Source organism: Rana temporaria, chromosome 1 (genome assembly GCF_905171775.1).
Source record: "Rana temporaria chromosome 1, aRanTem1.1, whole genome shotgun sequence".
NCBI lineage: Eukaryota > Metazoa > Chordata > Amphibia > Anura > Ranidae > Rana > Rana temporaria.
This window is the reverse complement of record NC_053489.1, coordinates 240,246,292-240,267,763: the sequence shown is the minus strand read 5'-3', so window position 1 is coordinate 240,267,763 and position 21,472 is coordinate 240,246,292. Positions and strand designations below refer to the sequence as shown.

At 41.3% G+C, this 21,472-nt stretch overlaps 1 protein-coding gene across 2 annotated transcripts in view; it reads right to left on the bottom strand.

The window, feature by feature from the left end:
- The window catches only part of NF2 (neurofibromin 2), a 158,955-nt gene that overhangs the window by 98,032 nt on the left and 39,451 nt on the right, over window positions 1–21,472 (bottom strand). For both annotated transcript variants that reach the window (XM_040351958.1, XM_040351957.1), the window contains exons 9-11: window positions 20,793–20,927; window positions 20,589–20,663; window positions 7,558–7,671 (exon numbers count right to left, since the gene is read on the bottom strand). In XM_040351958.1, the coding sequence (XP_040207892.1) occupies window positions 7,558–7,671; window positions 20,589–20,663; window positions 20,793–20,927 (324 nt within the window). The remainder of the gene's footprint in view (window positions 1–7,557; window positions 7,672–20,588; window positions 20,664–20,792; window positions 20,928–21,472) is intronic.

The window sequence follows — 21,472 nt, the reverse complement described above, 5'->3', positions numbered from 1 at the left end:
GACTTGTTGGCTGGGTCACCAGATGAAAATAAAAAAAAGCAAGCCTAAAAAAAGAAACTAGCACAGCCATCAAAGCTAAGAATTGGTAAGCTGCAATATAATAAAAGTTTGCTTTTGGGTTTAATACCGCTTTCATTTCCTTACTCAGCGCACCCAAGTAGTGCACATTAATGTGCTTGCATTGCAATGCCCAGCAATACATTTATGTGAATCACCTGTTCTAACGCAACACTGCAGACCAATAGTAATAGTCCCTATCGGGGTCTTTTATACTTATGCCTCGTACACACGATCGGATTTCTGATGGAATCTAATCCGATGGATTTTTTCGTCGGATATTTCATCAGTCTTGCCTACACACCATTGGTCAAAAATCTGACCGTGCCAAAACACAGTGACGAAAAACACTACGACGTGCTGAAAAAATTGAAGTTCAATGCTTCCGAGCATGCGTCGACTTGATTCTGAGAATGCGTGGATTCTTGACCGATGGACCTCCACACAGACAATCGTGTTATTTTTATCCATAGGAAAAATTTAAAACATGTTCTATTTTTTTTTCACCGATGGAAAAACCGATGGGGCCCACACACGATCGGTTTGTCTGATGAAAACAGTCCATCGGTCTGTTTTCATCGAACAAACCGATCGTGTGTACAGGGATTTAGAGTTGTACAATTTCCTATACCTGGATATAGGGTTCAGGAACCTAAACAGACCAATAAAATGTATTCCCAGAAATGCAGTGATATTTAAAAACTAAAATTAGAAATTAGAAAAACTAAAAAGTTAACCGCTGAAAAAAAAAAAACACATTGTAATATTATTTTAATGCTACAGTAGAATTCTGTAAGGTTACAATCCAGAACAGGAGCTTGCAGCTTTCAAATACGGCAAAATACTATTCTATTTCTTATTCATACACTGCACCATACCTCATTCACCTTGGAAAAACAAAACAGACAACCCAAGTGCTATAAATTGTGTACTCTGCAAAATGACACCATGAAAACGTTCGTCCTTATACAGAATATTGATCTCCATTACAGACACACCTGATGGCATTGGAGGTCAAACGCGAATGCATTACAGAAATAAAAGTCGTACAATATGAGCCAAGCAAGTTTGCCACTTTTTATCCAACATTTTTTCAAATGAGTTCAACCTGCAGACTATAATCTAAACATTATGTACATCTAGGTAAAACCTAATCACTACATGGTTCTATATTAAATCATGTCCTAAAATCTTATAGTTTTTATTGCAGTCAATTTAAATATAAAAACAGACATAAATAGCAACAGATGCAATGCCGATAACAGACTAATAGTAATATTGCACCAGGTTACAAAAACAGCATCTTGCCACAAAAAACAAAAAAACAAAGTAAATGTATTGTTAATAAATGGTGGCCCCTTGTGGCTGAGGCTGGAATTACAGAAAGATGCAGTGCAACTTATCTGTATGCTAGTCAGGCAAGTCAAATGGATGAGTGAGCGGGAGGAGAAGAGTCGATGGCTCAGGCCGTGTGTTTGAATGCTAAGTGCTGCAGAGGCGTCACACTGCGACGGCCCATTCCCTCCGATGGCATTAACATTCCTGTCCGGCAGCATCCACACTTAGCGCAGCTGTCATCAGGGGATTGGGTAATTGCAGATCACAGTAAGATGCACACTGCAGAAAGGACTGGGCCTGCCATCTACTTGTGTAAGTGTGATACTCTGCCCTCAGCACAAAAGAGAAGGGAGCATGGGTTAAGTGCGGTTACACTGTCCAAAGGTGCCATCACATCCATCAAACTCTTCACTGGGAAACTACCAATTTCTATCGGTGGAGGAGTGATAGATCACAGAGACAGCTTTCTACTTACTCTCTGGGAAGTTCTTCCATGAAGATCATCTGATGTTATGCTCCGACAACACTGGGCCATTTCAAGGCACCCTTTCAATTCTTTAAAATGTGAAAGTTGTGAAACATGGAGATGGCTTTTCTGGATCATAACGCCATGTATACCAGAGACAGCGGTATAAGTATTACATTACAAGCTAACTAAAGAAGTAAAGGGGACGCTACAACTCCCAAGCGCCAGTTTAAAGTGCTATTGGCAGAAGCAGGAAAACAAAAACAAAAAAATCTATATCTAAAAAATTCAAAAGTTTAGTAAATCTGTACCCGTTTACTTAGTATCTCATCCCACCGCATGCAGTCAGCGTGAATTATTGTTTAAAATGTTGATTTATTTTATGGACATGTATATATACTCCGATCAGCCACAATATTATGATCATTGACAGGTAAAAGGAAATATATTGTTGCAATGGCATCTGAAAATTGGTGGGGTGGATTAGGCAGCAACTAAACAGGTTGTGCATGAAGTTGATGTGGTGTAAGCAGTAAAAAGAAAATGGGCATTGCAGTTTGTTGTGTATGGGACTGTGAAGTCCATGGTGACCCAAGTCCACAGCCAAAAGCTTCTACAATAGTCGTATGAACATCAGAACTGGACTAAGGAGCAATGGAAGAAGGTGGCCTGGTCTGATAAATCATGTTTTCTTTTACATCATGTGGATGGCCGGGTGCATGTGCGTCACTTACACTTACTTGGGGAAGAGATGGCACCAAGATGCGGTATAAGAAGGCAAGTTGGCAGAGGCAGTGTGATGCTTTGGGCAATGTTCTGCTTGGAAACTATGGGTCCTGCCATTCATGTGGATGTTATTTCATTGTCCATGCCCCAATGGGTCAGGGCTGTTTTAGGAAAGGGGGGGCCATACTCAATATTAGGAGGGAGGTCATAATGTTATGGCTGATCGGTGCAAATTTACCAAAAAATTGGTAAAAGTACTTCACATGTTCTAATTTTCGCAAGATAAAAACAATTGCAAGAAGAAATGGGAGTTCATGACAACAACAGAACCAACTTTACTCAAGTTTAAAGGGATACTAAAAACACACTGTTTAAATTACATTGCCCCTTCTATTTGTGCATGTGGATGATGGCACTGTAATTATTTTAATAAAAGAAAATCTAAGTATCTTTTTCGTAATCAATATACTGCTGTTACATGACCCAGTTTTTTCCCAGCCTGTCTGCAGAAAAACATAAGCAGGTGCTCCTCTGCTGCTGATCACATGTTCAAAATAATAATACAAAAAACAAAACAAACATAGCTTTTGAGATGGAGTAAAAATAAATAATGAATATCAATAAATATTTATCAATAAACTGTTTTAAGTCATCATACAATTATATGTGAAATCAAATATTTATTATTTTTGGCAATAACACGGTGTGGGAGGATTTCTGCCAGTCACAGGTTGTGTCATGCCCCTCCAGCCTGTATCTTAGAATAACAGGGAGGTGAAGCCTGTATCAATCAAGATGTGATATCCCACCGTGTTTAGCCGGTTAGTAGGCATGGAGGGGGAGGGAGGGAGTGGGCTGTCTAGAGGTGTGCACCGAAAATAAAATGTTGGTGCCGAAACTGAAAATTCAGGATCCACTTGGCGGAAACCAAAAATGATAGATAAATGAGATAGATAGATAGATAGATAGATAGATAGATAGATAGATAGATAGATAGATAGATAGATAGATAGATAGATAGATAGATAGATAGATAGATAGATAGATATTTGTATATATAAAATTGTATTATAGTCAACTTTTTAATTAATAATTTCTTGTCGGCCATTGATCGGCACCTTTAGCGCAAGAAAAGCTCAAGAATAAAGCATTCCTTAAGATTCTATGTATGTCTTCACACTGGTTCATTGCGCTTCCCATGTGATGTTAAAAATCTCGCTTGTTGCATTTTTAGTCAGTAAAAAAAAAAAAAAAAAAAAAAAGCACCAAAAATGCACCTCCCCGTTGAAATGCATTGACAACGAAGCAACGAGTTTTCAGCACCATTATCAGCACCTTTTTCTCTATCTGCAAAATGCCAAAAGCACAATTTTCTGCCGACAGGGTTCGGTACATCTCTATCATTTACCACTTTGTATACTCTATAGTCACATGGGCTGCTCAAATGTGATAGGGAGGAAATGCTCAACATAGAAACTCACTAAAAACTGAGCATGTGCAGTAGCTGCCAACACTGCTCCACAAAATCCCTAGCTGAACCGGGGACATGGACAGAAGGGGGAGATAAAGAACAGCAAGATCAACTAGATTTTTTGCAGAACACAGAAAACGAATCCCATAGTCACTGAGTGAGTATGAACAGCATGTAAATACACTATTCATTATCGATCCGATGCTGTATCCACCTAGGTAAGTATGAATCTAAAAAGAAAACAAAATACCCATACTTCTCTTAACCTATTTTCAGGACATATGGGTCTTTATACTTTTACATGATTTGTACAGTCCCAGATATTTATCCGAAAATAAAACTGATAAAAGTCTTCCAATTAAAAAGATATCAAAATCATCTCGGCATGGATTCAGGTAACACTTACGCTGACGTATCTTTAGATACGCCGCCTAAGTGCACAGATGCGCCGTCGTATCTATGCGCCTGATTCTTAATGCAAGATACGCCTGAAATGTAGCTTCATCCGACCAACGTAAGTTTCCTACGCCGTCGGAGCCTGGGCGCATATTTACGTTGGCCGCAAGGGACGCTTCCATTGATTTTTGCGTTGAATATGCAAATGACCGAGATACGCCGATTCACAAACGTAGTTGCGCCCGTCGCAGTAGTATACGCCGTTTACGTAAGGCGTACGTCCGGTGTAAAGTTATTCCACCTATAGGAGGCGCATCCCATGCAAAGGTATGGACGACGGAACAGCCGTCGTATTTTACGTTGTTTACGTAGTAGTACGTGAATGGGGCTGGGCGTAGGTTACGTTCACGTCGTAGGCATTGAGCCATCGTATCTTAGGGAGTATGTTCGACGTGATTCTGAGCATGCGCACGCATGCGCCGTTCGCCGTTGCATGGGGTCACGGTTCATTTACATGGATCACGCCCACCGTCCACCTACTTTGAATTAGGCGGGCTTACGCCAAATGATTTACGTCACGCTGGCGCAACGTAGGGAGCGAGTGCTTTGTGAATACTCTGCTCGCCTCTCTGGGATACGTCGGCGTAGCGCATATGAGGTGCGCTACGCCAGCACAAAGATGCACTGAATCTGGCCCCTCATCTTTGTGCAACATAGCCAAATGGTAAAAAAGTCAAAATGAAACTTTGCGATTTTAATTGGGAGGGATTTCTCACATTACACCGACGCACACAGGGAAAAAAATATCCGATTATGTAGATTGTTAACATAACACTACAATAAAATCATGTTGGGTTTGAATAGACAATAATTAATATATTAATATGTTTTTTCATGCTAAAATTCTAAATGACATTGCTTATGTGCTATGATGCTCAAATAAGTTCAAATGTCATTTACGGAAATCAAAGGGGGGGGGGGGGGGAGGGTTCTGTCACAATAGAGCTGAACCTGCCCTCACTTATAAAGAGCTGAAGCCTGCAACAGATGACAGTAGTCTATTGCTACCAAACAGCAAGCTTTTTTTGTGTGGAGAGTGCCCTAGCCCTAGTCACTTGAGTGACAGAAGTGTCGCCATCCTCCATAAACACAAAGCAATAGCACTGCGCAGCAGAGGATGGACCCAATATCTATGGAGATTAAACAGGCCCATTTGAACTGCATGAAGTCTGTATCTAAGTAATACAAAGGCAAAAGGCTTTTAAAAAAGCACAACTATGGCTCCATAACGAAACCAAAATCTAAAAAGGATTACTGCTGAGAATGTCATTTTTTTAGGCAAATGCCCGATACCCCGACGTACAGCTAGGATGAAAACTTTGACTATTCTTTAAATTATGCCTGAAACCATGTTTTGCAGACTAACCAGCAAGACAGAAAATGTTATCCATTTAGCATAACACAAAAGAATTAAGAAAATTATTGTGTCACACAGTTTATATACAAACATCTATTGCAAAAGCAAAAAGTAAAGATAATCTGTACTGGACAAAAAAAAATAATCTAGCAACTGCCATTGCTGACTCCTCTTGCAAAATGCTAGCTGACCGGTTCTTTCTGGTTACTAAACCCACAACAGCAAAATCAGGCTGTATATGCAGTAAAGCATGCTAGTTATACTCACTCTGGAATCTAAGGGGTTAATCCTCTGCATTGTGTAAAAATGCTGTTGATCCTGTCTTCTCTGCTCCTCCCCTTCTTCCATTGTCCCCAATCCATCTCCTGATAAGAGAGCCTTTGCACATGCTCAGTTTGGTGTGTATTGCTAGTGATCAGCACAGGGCCAACCAGCACAGTTAAGACAGAGGGTCAGGGGCCCTGCATCCTTGATAGGACAGTGATGGGAGAATGAAAACTCCTCCTACAAGCTTTAACAAGTGCTCAGCCAGACACTGATAGAAGGTTACAAGTCACGTGTCCAGTGACGATATGCGTGGGGGAGGAGCCGAGTGACGCGATCGACGGGAGATCCGTCCACCTGAGGAGATCGCTAAAGCACTGAGCAGCGTTCTTTGACTTTACAGCTGAGCCTTATACTATCGAGGTTTCCGTGAGTGCAATCGCTGTATTGCAATTTCTCCCTTCATTTGATCAAACGTTATTTGCACCATATCTGTTTTTCCTTCCTTTTATATGAGCTGCATTGCCCTGAAGGAATAGGCTATCTAGGAGGTGAAGTCTGAACACACTGAATGCTCCATGAATATAGGACTGTGTTTGCCTTCCCTCCTGACAGTGTTTGTACTGGTTTGTGGTTTTTTTCCATGAAGATTGTATGCTGGTTTTAAACAGGACTTTTTTTGTTTATTCATTTCTAGCACTTCACTGGTTGTGTCCTTATGTCATTTAATATTTGATGGCTTGTTGTCTATTTGCACTTGTGATACCCCTTTACTAGTTACAAGGGGATCTCTTATATGCATTTTTGTACTTAGAAATAAGTTAATACTAGCGCAACACACATATTTTATCATAAGGGAGACTGGGTGTCACAGGGACAGGAAGTGAAGGCAGAGCTCCCTAAATGGGTAAGAGACAAAAAAAGGGGGGGGGGGGAGGGAGTGTTTTCATTGAGGACACGTCTTCCATTCATGGGAGCAACCTTATTTCATCTTACGGGGGTCAACCTTTTTCTAATATTTTTTCTTATGGGGAAACCCTTATTTCTCCTTATGGTGTCACAAGGACAGAGCGCAAGGGGGAAAAAAATAAAAATCACTAGTGATGTTAGACATCAAAAATCTTAGCAAATACCCCCAGATAAATGTATTTTCCAATTATTATAAAAAAAGCTCATGAATCGTACAAACTGGATGTGTCAGTTTCTAACACATCCAAAACTAAAAGTAAGTCCACATACGCAAATGAATAAATCAGCCCCAACATTTTTCAAAAAGGCATATACAGTGTGCTTGGCCATATAAATATGTGAGTTCAGACTACAATCCCACAACTATGGGCTGCAGAACAACAAAATGCCATTTTCAATTTAAAACTGCACAAATCACTTGTAACTAGCTGGACAATGCAAATTGGAACTCACCTGTTTTCTGGCTTTCTCTTCCCTGGCCTGAGCTTTCATTTGCTGCACCTCAAGGGAGTCTGCTTTTCTTCTCCGCATAAACAAATCATGGTTCCCAATGCACAGTTGTAGAATCTGGAAATAAAAATGGACATTAGAAAAACACATTCAAGCAAGTTGTTACTTGCCATGCCATAAAACAAAACTGCATGACTAACCAACTTGTGTATTTGTCAACTGGAACTTACAACAAAAGTGCAAGCACATCATGTTACCTAAACATCAGTTTTGTTGTTTCTTCGTAGTGTCCACAGGATCCAAAAATGTTAGGTGTTGGAAAACCAGCAACAAGAATTCAAAGGCTGCAACCCTGTTTCCCCAAAAATAAGACCTACCCTGAAAATAAGACCTAGCGTTATTTTCCAGGAGGGCTGCAATATAAGCCCTACCCCGAAAACAAGCCCTAGTTAAAAATGCTTGTAAAATCCTCTAATCCACTATATTACAGTAGTATATAATGTACAATGTGTGTGTTTCTGTAATATAATTGCGGGAAGAGAGCTCCGGCGGGTAACAGAAGTGCAGAGCGGCGCTATAACAAATGTATTTGGCACAATTATATTACAGAAACGCACACATTGTACATTATATACTACTGTAATAGAGTGGATTATAGGATTGTACAAGCATTTGAACTCAGTTCACACTGGGGATTCCTGACAGGCAGGGAGGGAGAGGGGGAGAGAAGACAGCACATTACATGGTAAGACCTACCCCTGGAAATAAGCCCTACTGTGCCTTTTGTTGGCATAATTAATATAAGACCCGGGCTTATTTTCGGGGAAACACGGTAACGTAGACCTGACCCCATCCTCCTCTTTACTATTGGTTATAGAAATCACAGTGATGGGCCAATAAAAAAAAAAAAAGGGCAAAAGGCAGGAGGTGACAATGTTAACCACATAAGCTGATTGATGGTTCCATAATACAAGCGGCGCTCAAGTCTCCAGTCAAACAGGGACTTTTTATTTTACAGGTACAAAAAGGGATGCTAGTGTGGCAGTACTACACGCAGTAGTAAGTGGCAAGTATGTCCTATTACTGACAGGCGCACATGTCGCGGGCCACTGCAGAGACCGTTAATCAAGAAAGTAAACAACAGTGTTAAGTGTGTGCATGGAACAGCGTGTGGTGATGACGTTTCTGCATTTCATACGCAGATATCTACAGAAGACGTACAGTACGGGGACGAGCCAGTAAGACATTTGAATGATGTAAACATTTCAAAGATGGCCGTGTGTCCATCGGTGACGATCCTGGCTGCGATGGCTCCCAGCCCACAGCAGTCATTCATGTGAACATTCAGCACGTGAAATGCCTGATCCTGGATAAATCGGCGCATAACCTGTTGAAATTGCACAAGAGACTAACCTTCCTCGGAGGTCAGCATTACAGAACTGATGAGGAAGTGAGGCTGTCCTAAGATGGTTCAGGCATACTGACAAATCGTTCTATGCCAAAGCTTTCCAGGCATTAGATAAATGCTGGGATAAGAAAAGAAAAATGTGAATCTGCGCTACAGAATATTTAAATATAATGATTAGGCTCTCAGGTATTGAAAGGTATATAGTATAATGAGTATGAGGGGCTGCCCCTGCAGAAAAATCCCCACAAAATGGAGAAAAGTATGAAATAATATAAAAAGCAGGTGGTGGCGCCAACCTAAAGTGTAGACTAAATGTCAAATAATAATTAATGTTGTATGGGTGATATAATAAAAACAAAAAAACCAAAAATGTTGCGTGGTGATCCAAATAACAAACAAAGAATTCAAAATACAAATAAACTCAAAAAGTGTTCCAGTGCTAAAATCTCACTCCATCTCTGCTTCATGCAAAAATTGAGTGAATCAATGAATATAAATATATATATAGTGCAGTGTGCTTTCAACAAACAGTTTTCATACTGTAAGTAAAAAAGTCTTTATGCAAAAAAGTTCCATGCAGTAAATAAATAAATAAATAATTGAAAGTGCTGTGTGCTTCTTCCACGTGAGAACAATGTAGATATAAATCTTCTGTGCAAAAATCGTGCTCACTCCCTGTGGTCCCGCACTCACCAGATACTTGAACCCCTGCAGGGGTAACAGGCGTTCACAGTATAATATACTGACAAATCCCTGGATCTTCCCAGAATCTAAAAAACTCCACCGCTCAGAAGAGGAGACAAATAGATTGCCCAATAGCGTGATACCGTTTTTAAAAATGATGAACAATTTTATTCACATTTAACAGGGTACTCACATTTAGTAGAAAGGTTAATACACATAAAACATAAAAACGTGCTGTAGCTTAGAGTAGCGTCTGCTCTACCGGTTTCGTCGATCTGACGTCATCTGGAGCGCGCCTCTAAGCCCCCAGCACTTCCTTATTTATATGGGACGTTTATGTCTGAAACGTCCGCCATGTTGTAGTTTTTGAGGACAGAAGTCCAGCCGCTAGAGGCCCTATAATTTAAAAAAAACGCGTCCGCCATGTTGTAGATTATGGCAGACAGAAGACCAACCTCTAGAGATCCTGTAAATTTCTCTTGGTGCTAAACTGAGCCCAAAAATACATCCGCCATGTTGTGGTATTATGAAGACCGGAGTCCTGAGCTAAGGTTACTCTATATATTTAGATAGCGGGATATACATCAACGAGTCTCCCTGTTATGTTAATGAAAAAAACGTCCGCCATGTTGTGGCTTTTTGGAGACCGGAGTCCTGTTCTAAGATTACTCTATATATTTAAACAGCGGAATGAAATGAATCTCCCTGTTATATTAATGAATATACTTTGCGATTGTAAACAAAACGGTAATATGGTGCAAATATTTGAAACATAAAGGCATGTGTCTTTCAGACATAAAGTGCTACAATAGAAATTTCATAATTCTATAGGTCATTGCCATTAGACCATAAAGATACAAAATGTATAGTTCTAAAGGTCATTGCAATTAGACCATAAACAATATAAGTTAAAACATATGTAAATACTAATATAAAATATCTTTAAAAATATAAAAGAGAATATGATATCTTTAATAGTAATAAAATAAATCTGTAATATAATATGTATGTATATTGGAAGTGGGGAGGCTATAAAAAGCAATGAAAATGTAATGAAGATATAAATAGAGATATAAGTGAAAATGGCAAGTATTGTAATGTGTCAGCTCACATTTCCAATGACATTAAAATAATTGTTAAAAATTGGTTAAAAAGCAGTTCAGATCTACGTCAATATTCATACCTGCCGGCTGGAGGGTATCTAATGTATAGATCCATCGGGTTTCATTTTGGGATACTTTTTTAGTTTTGTCCTCACCCCTCCAGTGTTCTTTTATTTTATCTATCCCATAAAATGTCATACACCCAGGATCTTTGTTGTGATAATCCCTGAAGTGCCTAGACACACTGTGTTTGTGGAAACCCTTTTTTATGTTGGCAATATGCTCTCTTATTCTAATATGTAATTCTCTTGTCGTTCTGCCCACATATTGCTTGTGGCAGGGGCATTCTAAAACATACGTCACATGTGTATTACTACAGGTAATGAGTTCTCTTATTTTGTGTGAGGATCCATTTATTGTTGAGGAGAACTCTGTTTTTTTCTTGTTAGTTTTTTTACTAACACGACATGGTAAACATTTTCCACATTTGTGGAAACCTTTCAGGTTTTTGAAAATTTGGATTTGTTTGGGAGGGTCTATTGCATTGTGGACTAATCTATTTCTGAGGTTAGGGGCTCTTCGGTATATAAAACTCGGTTTGTTTGGTAACAGATTTTTTAGACTTTTGTCTGATTGTAGAATAGGCCAGTGTTGTTTAAAAATTCTTTCAATGTCCTTGTGCTGTATATTATAACCTGTTAGGAACGCTGTATCCATAAATTTCTTCTTTTTCTTGTTGTGTGTGCCTGTTATGATGTTGTTTCTGTTCATTCTCATGACTTTTGTTTTCAAAATTTCTAGTTCTTTTCTTTTATAGCCTTTTTCAACAAATTTATTAATAATTTGTGTCGCCTGTGTTTCAAAGTCAACACTGTTACTACAGTTTCTAAACAGTCTCATGAGTTGTCCCTTGGGGATATTTTGAATCCATTGCTTGTGATGACAACTGTTTACAGGGATATAACTGTTCCTGTCGGTTTTCTTGAAGAAAGTTCTAGTGTGAATTCTATTGCCCATTTTAAATAATTGTAGGTCTAGATAATCTATAGATTCTGTATTCCAGGTCCCCGAGAACGTGATGCCATAGATGTTGTTGTTGATTTCGTCAAAAAACATCTGTAATTCCATTTCTGTGCCTCCCCATACAATTAGAATATCATCTATGTATCTTCTATAAAATTTCAATGGTGGTCTCGTTACTCCTTGTATTTGTTCCGCCCCCAGTGTAGCTAATATCTTTTTGAATCACTGGGAGGCGGAACAAATACAAGGAGTAACGAGACCACCATTGAAATTTTATAGAAGATACATAGATGATATTCTAATTGTATGGGGAGGCACAGAAATGGAATTACAGATGTTTTTTGACGAAATCAACAACAACATCTATGGCATCACGTTCTCGGGGACCTGGAATACAGAATCTATAGATTATCTAGACCTACAATTATTTAAAATGGGCAATAGAATTCACACTAGAACTTTCTTCAAGAAAACCGACAGGAACAGTTATATCCCTGTAAACAGTTGTCATCACAAGCAATGGATTCAAAATATCCCCAAGGGACAACTCATGAGACTGTTTAGAAACTGTAGTAACAGTGTTGACTTTGAAACACAGGCGACACAAATTATTAATACATTTGTTGAAAAAGGCTATAAAAGAAAAGAACTAGAAATTTTGAAAACAAAAGTCATGAGAATGAACAGAAACAACATCATAACAGGCACACACAACAAGAAAAAGAAGAAATTTATGGATACAGCGTTCCTAACAGGTTATAATATACAGCACAAGGACATTGAAAGAATTTTTAAACAACACTGGCCTATTCTACAATCAGACAAAAGTCTAAAAAATCTGTTACCAAACAAACCGAGTTTTATATACCGAAGAGCCCCTAACCTCAGAAATAGATTAGTCCACAATGCAATAGACCAGGGGTCTCCAAACTTTTTACTTCGAGGGCCACATTCTATATTTTACACATATTCGCGGGCCGAAAAAATAATTTATAAATAAATCCACAGTAGAAGAAGAATAGAATTTGACTTACTGCTGACAGCAGGACTGGCTGGTGGCCCTGTATTCTTTGCTGGCACCTTAACGCTGGAGCATCATGCAGCGGGGCTAAACTTGCAGCGTGCACGAGGCTTTACACCCGTGTCCCCATCAGTCTCCCCATCCATCTGTGTCCCCATCCATCTGTGTCCCCATCCATCTGTGTCCCCATCCATCATCCATCAGTCTCCCCATCCATCTGTGTCCCCATCCATCTGTGTCCCCATCCATCTGTGTCCCCATCCATAATCCATCTGTGTCCCCATCCATAATCCATCTGTGTCCCCATCCATAATCCATCTGTGTCCCCATCCATAATCCATCTGTGTCCCCATCAGTCTCCCCATTCATCTGTTTCCCCATCCATCTGTGTCCCCATCCATCTGTGTCCCCATCAGTCTCCCCATTCATCTGTTTCCCCATCCATCTGTGTCCCCATCCATCATCCATCTGTGTCCCCATCCATCATCCATCTGTGTCCCCATCCATCTGTGTCCCCATCCATCTGTGTCCCCATCCATCTGTGTCCCCATCCATCTGTGTCCCCATCCATCATCCATCTGTGTCCCCATCCATCTGTGTCCCCATCCATAATCCATCTGTGTCCCCATCCATCTGTTTCCCCATCCATCTGTGTCCCCATCCATAATCCATCTGTGTCCCCATCCATCTGTGTCCCCATCAGTCTCCCCATCCATCTGTGTCCCCATCCATAATCCATCTGTGTCCCCATCCATCTGTGTCCCCATCAGTCTCCCCATCCATCTGTGTCCCCATCCATCATCCATCTGTGTCCCCATCCATCTGTGTCCCCATCAGTCTCCCCATCCATCTGTGTCCCCATCAATAATCCATCTGTGTCCCCATCCATCTGTGTCCCCATCAATAATCCATCTGTGTCCCCATCCATCTGTGTCCCCATCCATAATCCATCTGTGTCCCCATCCATCTGTGTCCCCATCAATAATCCATCTGTGTCCCCATCCATCTGTGTCCCCATCCATAATCCATCTGTGTCCCCATCCATCTGTGTCCCCATCCATCTGTGTCCCCATCAGTCTCCCCATCCATCTGTGTCCCCATCCATCATCCATCTGTGTCCCCATCAGTCTCCCCATCCATCTCTGTCCCCATCCATCATCCATCTGTGTCCCCATCCATCTGTGTCCCCATCCATCATCCATCTGTGTCCCCATCCATCATCCATCTGTGTCCCCATCCATCTGTGTCCCCATCAGTCTCCCCATCCATCTGTGTCCCCATCCATCTGTGTCCCCATCCATCATCCATCTGTGTCCCCATCCATCATCCATCTGTGTCCCCATCCATCTGTGTCCCCATCAGTCTCCCCATCCATCTGTGTCCCCATCCATCATCCATCTGTGTCCCCATCCATCTGTGTCCCCATCAGTCTCCCCATCCATCTGTGTCCCCATCCATCATCCATCTGTGTCCCCATCCATCTGTGTCCCCATCCATAATCCATCTGTGTCCCCATCCATCTGTGTCCCCATCAATCTCCCCATTCATCTGTATCCCCATCAGTCTCCCCATTCATCCATGTCACCATCATCTGTGTCCCCATTCATCCATGTCACCATCATCTGTGTCCCCATTCATTTGTGTCCCCATTCATCTGTGTCCCCATCCATCTGTGTCCCCATCCATCTGTGTCCCCATCCATCTGTGTCCCCATCCATCTGTGTCCCCATCCATCTGTGTCCCCATCCATCTGTGTCCCCATCCATCTGTGTCCCCATCCATCTGTGTCCCCATCCATCATCCATCTGTGTCCCCATCCATCATCCATCTGTGTCCCCATCCATCATCCATCTGTGTCCCCATCATCTGTGTCCCCATCATCTGTGTCCCCATTCATCTGTCTCCCCATTAGACCCCACAGATATTTTTGTCCCCATCAGTGTCATCACCCCCCCCCACATTTTTGTCCCCATCAGAGTCATCAGCCCCCCCCCCCCACACACACACACATTTGTGTCCCCATCAGTCTACAACCCCCCTCCCCCCCACGTGTGTCCCCATCAAAGTCATCAGCCCCCACATATTTGTGTCCCCATCAGAGCCATAAGAGTTATTAACCCCCTCACATTTGTGTCCCCATAAGAGTCAGCCCCCCCCCCCCCAAATGGGTGTCCCGATGAGAGCCATTCAACCCACCTCCACACAAGTGTATCAGCCCCCCTCCTTGCATGTGTCCAGCGCGTCTCCATCACTGGCTTTGCAGACCTGTTGCACCTCCCGACTCCCGCCCCGCTGGTATTACACACTCGTTACTGGTTAACAGCGAGGCGGGAGGCGGGAGCAGGGAGGCGGCTACGGGTCTGCACTAAACACCTCATTGGCTGCTGGAATGCCGTGGTCCCAGCAGCCAACACAGTGAGACGCCGGAGGGGATTGCGGGACCTGCGCTGCTTATTGCCTGGGGCGAATATGCAGCGCAGGTTCCAGAACCAACAGGGGAGCTAAGAATTCAAGCTGCGGGCCGGAAGAAATGGCCTGGCGGGCCGGATGTGGCCCGCGGGCCGTAGTTTGGAGACCCCTGCAATAGACCCTCCCAAACAAATCCAAATTTTCAAAAACCTGAAAGGTTTCCACAAATGTGGAAAATGTTTACCATGTCGTGTTAGTAAAAAAACTAACAAGAAAAAAACAGAGTTCTCCTCAACAATAAATGGATCCTCACACAAAATAAGAGAACTCATTACCTGTAGCAGTACACATGTGACGTATGTTTTAGAATGCCCCTGCCACAAGCAATATGTGGGCAGAACGACAAGAGAATTACATATTAGAATAAGAGAGCATATTGCCAACATAAAAAAGGGTTTCCACAAACACAGTGTGTCTAGGCACTTCAGGGATTATCACAACAAAGATCCTGGGTGTATGACATTTTATGGGATAGATAAAATAAAAGAACACTGGAGGGGTGAGGACAAAACTAAAAAAGTATCCCAAAATGAAACCCAATGGATCTATACATTAGATACCCTCCAGCCGGCAGGTATGAATATTGACGTAGATCTGAACTGCTTTTTAACCAATTTTTAACAATTATTTTAATGTCATTGGAAATGTGAGCTGACACATTACAATACTTGCCATTTTCACTTATATCTCTATTTATATCTTCATTACATTTTCATTGCTTTTTATAGCCTCCCCACTTCCAATATACATACATATTATATTACAGATTTATTTTATTACTATTAAAGATATCATATTCTCTTTTATATTTTTAAAGATATTTTATATTAGTATTTACATATGTTTTAACTTATATTGTTTATGGTCTAATTGCAATGACCTTTAGAACTATACATTTTGTATCTTTATGGTCTAATGGCAATGACCTATAGAATTATGAAATTTCTATTGTAGCACTTTATGTCTGAAAGACACATGCCTTTATGTTTCAAATATTTGCACCATATTACCGTTTTGTTTACAATCGCAAAGTATATTCATTAATATAACAGGGAGATTCATTTCATTCCGCTGTTTAAATATATAGAGTAATCTTAGAACAGGACTCCGGTCTCCAAAAAGCCACAACATGGCGGACGTTTTTTTCATTAACATAACAGGGAGACTCGTTGATGTATATCCCGCTATCTAAATATATAGAGTAACCTTAGCTCAGGACTCCGGTCTTCATAATACCACAACATGGCGGATGTATTTTTGGGCTCAGTTTAGCACCAAGAGAAATTTACAGGATCTCTAGAGGTTGGTCTTCTGTCTGCCATAATCTACAACATGGCGGACGCGGTTTTTTTAAATTATAGGGCCTCTAGCGGCTGGACTTCTGTCCTCAAAAACTACAACATGGCGGACGTTTCAGACATAAACGTCCCATATAAATAAGGAAGTGCTGGGGGCTTAGAGGCGCGCTCCAGATGACGTCAGATCGACGAAACCGGTAGAGCAGACGCTACTCTAAGCTACAGCACGTTTTTATGTTTTATGTGTATTAACCTTTCTACCAAATGTGAGTACCCTGTTAAATGTGAATAAAATTGTTCATCATTTTTAAAAACGGTATCACGCTATTGGGCAATCTATTTGTCTCCTCTTCTGAGCGGTGGAGTTTTTTAGATTCTGGGAAGATCCAGGGATTTGTCAGTATATTATACTGTGAACGCCTGTTACCCCTGCAGGGGTTCAAGTATCTGGTGAGTGCGGGACCACAGGGAGTGAGCACGATTTTTGCACAGAAGATTTATATCTACATTGTTCTCACGTGGAAGAAGCACACAGCACTTTCAATTATTTATTTATTTATTTACTGCATGGAACTTTTTTGCATAAAGACTTTTTTACTTACAGTATGAAAACTGTTTGTTGAAAGCACACTGCACTATATATATATTTATATTCATTGATTCACTCAATTTTTGCATGAAGCAGAGATGGAATGAGATTTTAGCACTGGAACACTTTTTGAGTTTATTTGTATTTTGAATTCTTTGTTTGTTATTTGGATCACCACGCAACATTTTTGGTTTTTTTGTTTTTATTATATCACCCATACAACATTAATTATTATTTGACATTTAGTCTACACTTTAGGTTGGCGCCACCACCTGCTTTTTATATTATTTCAAATGCTGGGATAAGTTTATAAATGGGCAGTGGTGTATGTTGAAAAATAAGTGCAGTTTCCACCCCTTGAAATTTTTTCTTTTATTATGTAAACTCAAAAGTCCCGTTTAGACCTAAACACCCCTAGTAGAACAACCAACGCTTCTGCCTGTATTGCCAGTTTTAAGTTTGTTGGTGGTCAAAAGTCTGCTTAAAAAAAAAAAAAAAAAACACCACTTTCACACTGAGCCACCCATAGTGTCGGCGGTAATACGCCGCTATTTTTACTGCCGACGCTATGGGTGGATTTGCGGCGCATTTCGGCCTCTACCGGGGCGCATTTAACCCCCGCTTGCAGGCGAGAAAGGGTTAAAACCGCCCACAATGCGCTGCTGTATAGCCGCGCTGTCCCATCGATGCTAGCCGCATCACCAAGATGCGGCTAGCAGGACTTTTTTTACCATCCTGCTAGCGCAATGCTCCAGTGCTCACACTGAAGACAACGGATCCGCTGTTTGAGGGCGGATTGCAAGCGCTATTTTTAACACTATAGCGCCTGCAATAAGCCCTCAGTCTTAGGCCCCATTTACACCAAGGCATTTTTTAGGTGGTTCAGCGCTAAAAATAGCACCTAAATACCGCCTGAAAAACTCCTGCCCTGCAGTCTTCAGTGTGAAAGCCCGAGTGCTTTCACACTGAAGCGGTGTGCTAGCAGGACCGCTCCAAAAGTCCTGCTAGCCGCATCTTTGGAGCGCTGTGTTTACCGCTCCTCCACCGCTCCTTCCCATTGAAAACAATGTGACACCGCGCTAAAAATGGCGTCGCTATACCGTCAGCGCACCTCCTGTCCCAGTGTAAAAGGGGCATTACAGATGCATTATTCTATAATACTATTTCTCAGGCAATATGACTGACAGAGAGACAAATTGTACACGCTTCTAAAATATTATTCTGCATGGTGCAAGTAGATTTTGAAAGCCTTTTCAAATCTACTCTCACAAAGGACAAGGGAAGCGGTAATACCAGCCAATCAAGGTTCCTCAAGAGGTTGCTAGGGGTTCCATGAACTGTGGTTGATCAATGGTGTTTGCATATTACCAGAACCAATGCCACCTGGCAAAGCCAGCAGCATGACACCAATTACATTTTTAGCCATCTGTAATGCCGCGTACAGACGGTCGTTTTTTGTGATGAAAAAAAACGACGTTTTAAATCATGAAATAAAACAACGTTTTTGAAACTTCAATTTTCAAAGACGAAGTTGCCTACACACCATCGTTTTTTCACAATGCTCTAGCAAAGCGAGGTTACGTTTCACCACTTTTTTCCATTGAAGCTTGCTTCATAACTAGCTTCTGGGCATGCGCGGGTGTAAAAACGTCGTTTTAAACGTAGTTTTTTGCTACACACGGTCAATTTCTGTGAAGTAAAAAACGACGTTTTGAAAAACGACACAAAAAATTCAAGCATGTTCGAATTTTTTTTTGTCGTTTTTTTTAAGACATAAAACAACGTTTTGCCCACACACTATCATTTTAAATGACGTTTTTTAAAACGTAGTTTTTTTTCATCACAAAAAACGACCATCTGTATGCGGCATAATGGTGGCAATTCTAACCACTACTGTAGTGTTGCATTCTTCCTACTGACCAGCCCCTTTCACACATGTGGGCCACTTGTCATTTTCCATCCTCCAGCGACAGTAGAAAAATTAACATCAATGCATCTCTATGGAAAAACAGATGTAAATGGCTGATCATCCATTTACATACACTTTAGTCAACATCCATTTTATAGAACAGGTTAAAACCCTATGTTTCTTCCGTTTAAAAAAAACAAAAAAAAAAAACAGATCGGAGGAAAAGCATATGGTCTGTTTTTACATGAAAAAAATTCTCCAGGACTCAAGTGGTTAAGGACTCTAGTTGGCAGATGAAAAAACGGCTGAAAAACTGATGGTAAACTGATGACTGAACTGATCAAACGAATGGTCCGCATATGTGGAAGGGGCCTAAAAGGAAACAATGCCTTTATACATTGCTAGGTTTTCAAATACTACCATTTTGATGCGTCCTAAGAACCGTTTTCACCGGTGACTTTAGGGTACATGAAATATTTGAGAAACTACTGACAAAAAGTTTTCGGGCCAAGATCCCCCTTACAATAATGGTACATCAAAGACATTGGTTTTTGTGTGCCTTAATTTAACGGAGACGTAACTGGACTAAAGGGCATTCAGTATTATTTAACTGGAATTTCACTTAAAAATGTGAGCCTGTTATCAGAAATAAATTGGAAACAGCTTCTGATGAAACAAATCTCACACACAGGGCCAGATCCACGAAGCAGATACGCCGCGTAACTTCTAGGTTGCTCCGGCGTATCTTTGTTTTGTATCCACAAAACAAGATACGCCTGAAGCTGGGCCAGGTCTGACTGGCGTACGTCTTAGTACGCCGTCGGATCTAAGGTGCATATTTACGATGGCCGCTAGGTGGCGCTTCCGTCGATTTCCGCGTCGAGTATGCAAATTAAATAGATACGCGAATCCACAAACGTACGTCCGGCGCATTTTTTTACGTTGTTTCCGTAAGGCTTTTTTCGGCGCAACGTTACCCCTGCTATATGAGGCGCAGCCAATGTTAAGTATGGACGTCGGGCCAGCGTAGAACTTTCCGTCGTGTACGTCCTTTGCGTTAAAAGTTCTCGAATAGGGCTTTTTGCGTAGAATGACGTTCACGTCGAAAGCATTGGCTTGTTGCAGGTTAATTTGGAGCATGCGCACTGGGATACCCCCACAGACGGCGCATGCACCGTTCAGAAAAAAAGTTCATTTACGTCGGGTCAAGACGTATTAACATAAAACACGCCCCCATCTCATCCATTTGAATTGCGCGCCACAGTTACACTACGCCGCCCTAACTTTTGGCGCAAATTCTGTGTGGATACGGGAAATACGTTGCAAGTTACGGCGGCGTAGTGTATCTGAGATACACTACGCCGGACGTAAAGAAGCACCGCGGTACGTGGATCTGGCCCACACTCAACTAATTCTTTATCAGCTACTCTGCAGAAGTCCCAAGTGATATACATGTTCACAGATTACCAGGAAACACCATCATTATCACTGACATTATAGAATATTGCAGATTTCTCATGAGCAACCTACCAGCTTGTTGACCCGTAGTTTAGAGGAGTTGAACTTGAAGACATCAATTTTCTTATCAAGTGGCTTAATAGTGAACTGTAATCACAGAAGAGTTGTGTATAATGAACTAGGAAGCACACTTCATGTACATATACAACTTTATGACAAGCCTGGGGTAAAGCAATAAGCTCTTCATATTAAACAGAGAAAAGTGGCTCTTCTTACCTCTTTGTCACTGTAAGAGATATTCCGGATTTCATTCCAAGGGAAGGACGTTTTGGGGGTGAGTCTGTTTTCAGGATCATAAATATGCAGTCCAAGGGCATCTACCCCAAGCAGTAACTCTGTGCCTTTTTTGTTCTAAAAATTAAAAAAAAAAAAAAGAACACATTTTAGCCTACTGACAATCCATAACTTGGATTAAAATAATTTGCCATACAAAGAGGAATCTAGGAGGTTTTTTTCCCCCCATGAGGAGTGTGCCATAAATTCAGATCACAGATACCTCCCTCCACTTCATACCCCAAATACAAAAGTAGATCCCATGAGAACTCAAATACTAATTGCCAATTAGGCCAATCAAAAAAAAGTGACAGTGCCGATATTCCACCCCTCCTGCAAGGTATTCTCACTGCCTTCCTACCAGGTTAGAGACCTCGCTCCACTGCTCTAACAGAATGGAGGTACCCAGTATGTAAAAAGCATGTGACCTCTCAGTGGTGCCCAAACAGTGGGGAGGCAGGGACGTCAGTCAGCTGGGCAAGTTACAACACCGTAGCTTAAGCAGGGTAGACTCCTGCAGTAAAGGGGTGGTAAGGAAGGGGGGGGGGGGGGGGGCATCACAAAACATTGTAATTTTGCCTCAAATTGGCAGGTGGCAGTGTCGTAAACAACACTGGGCTAGA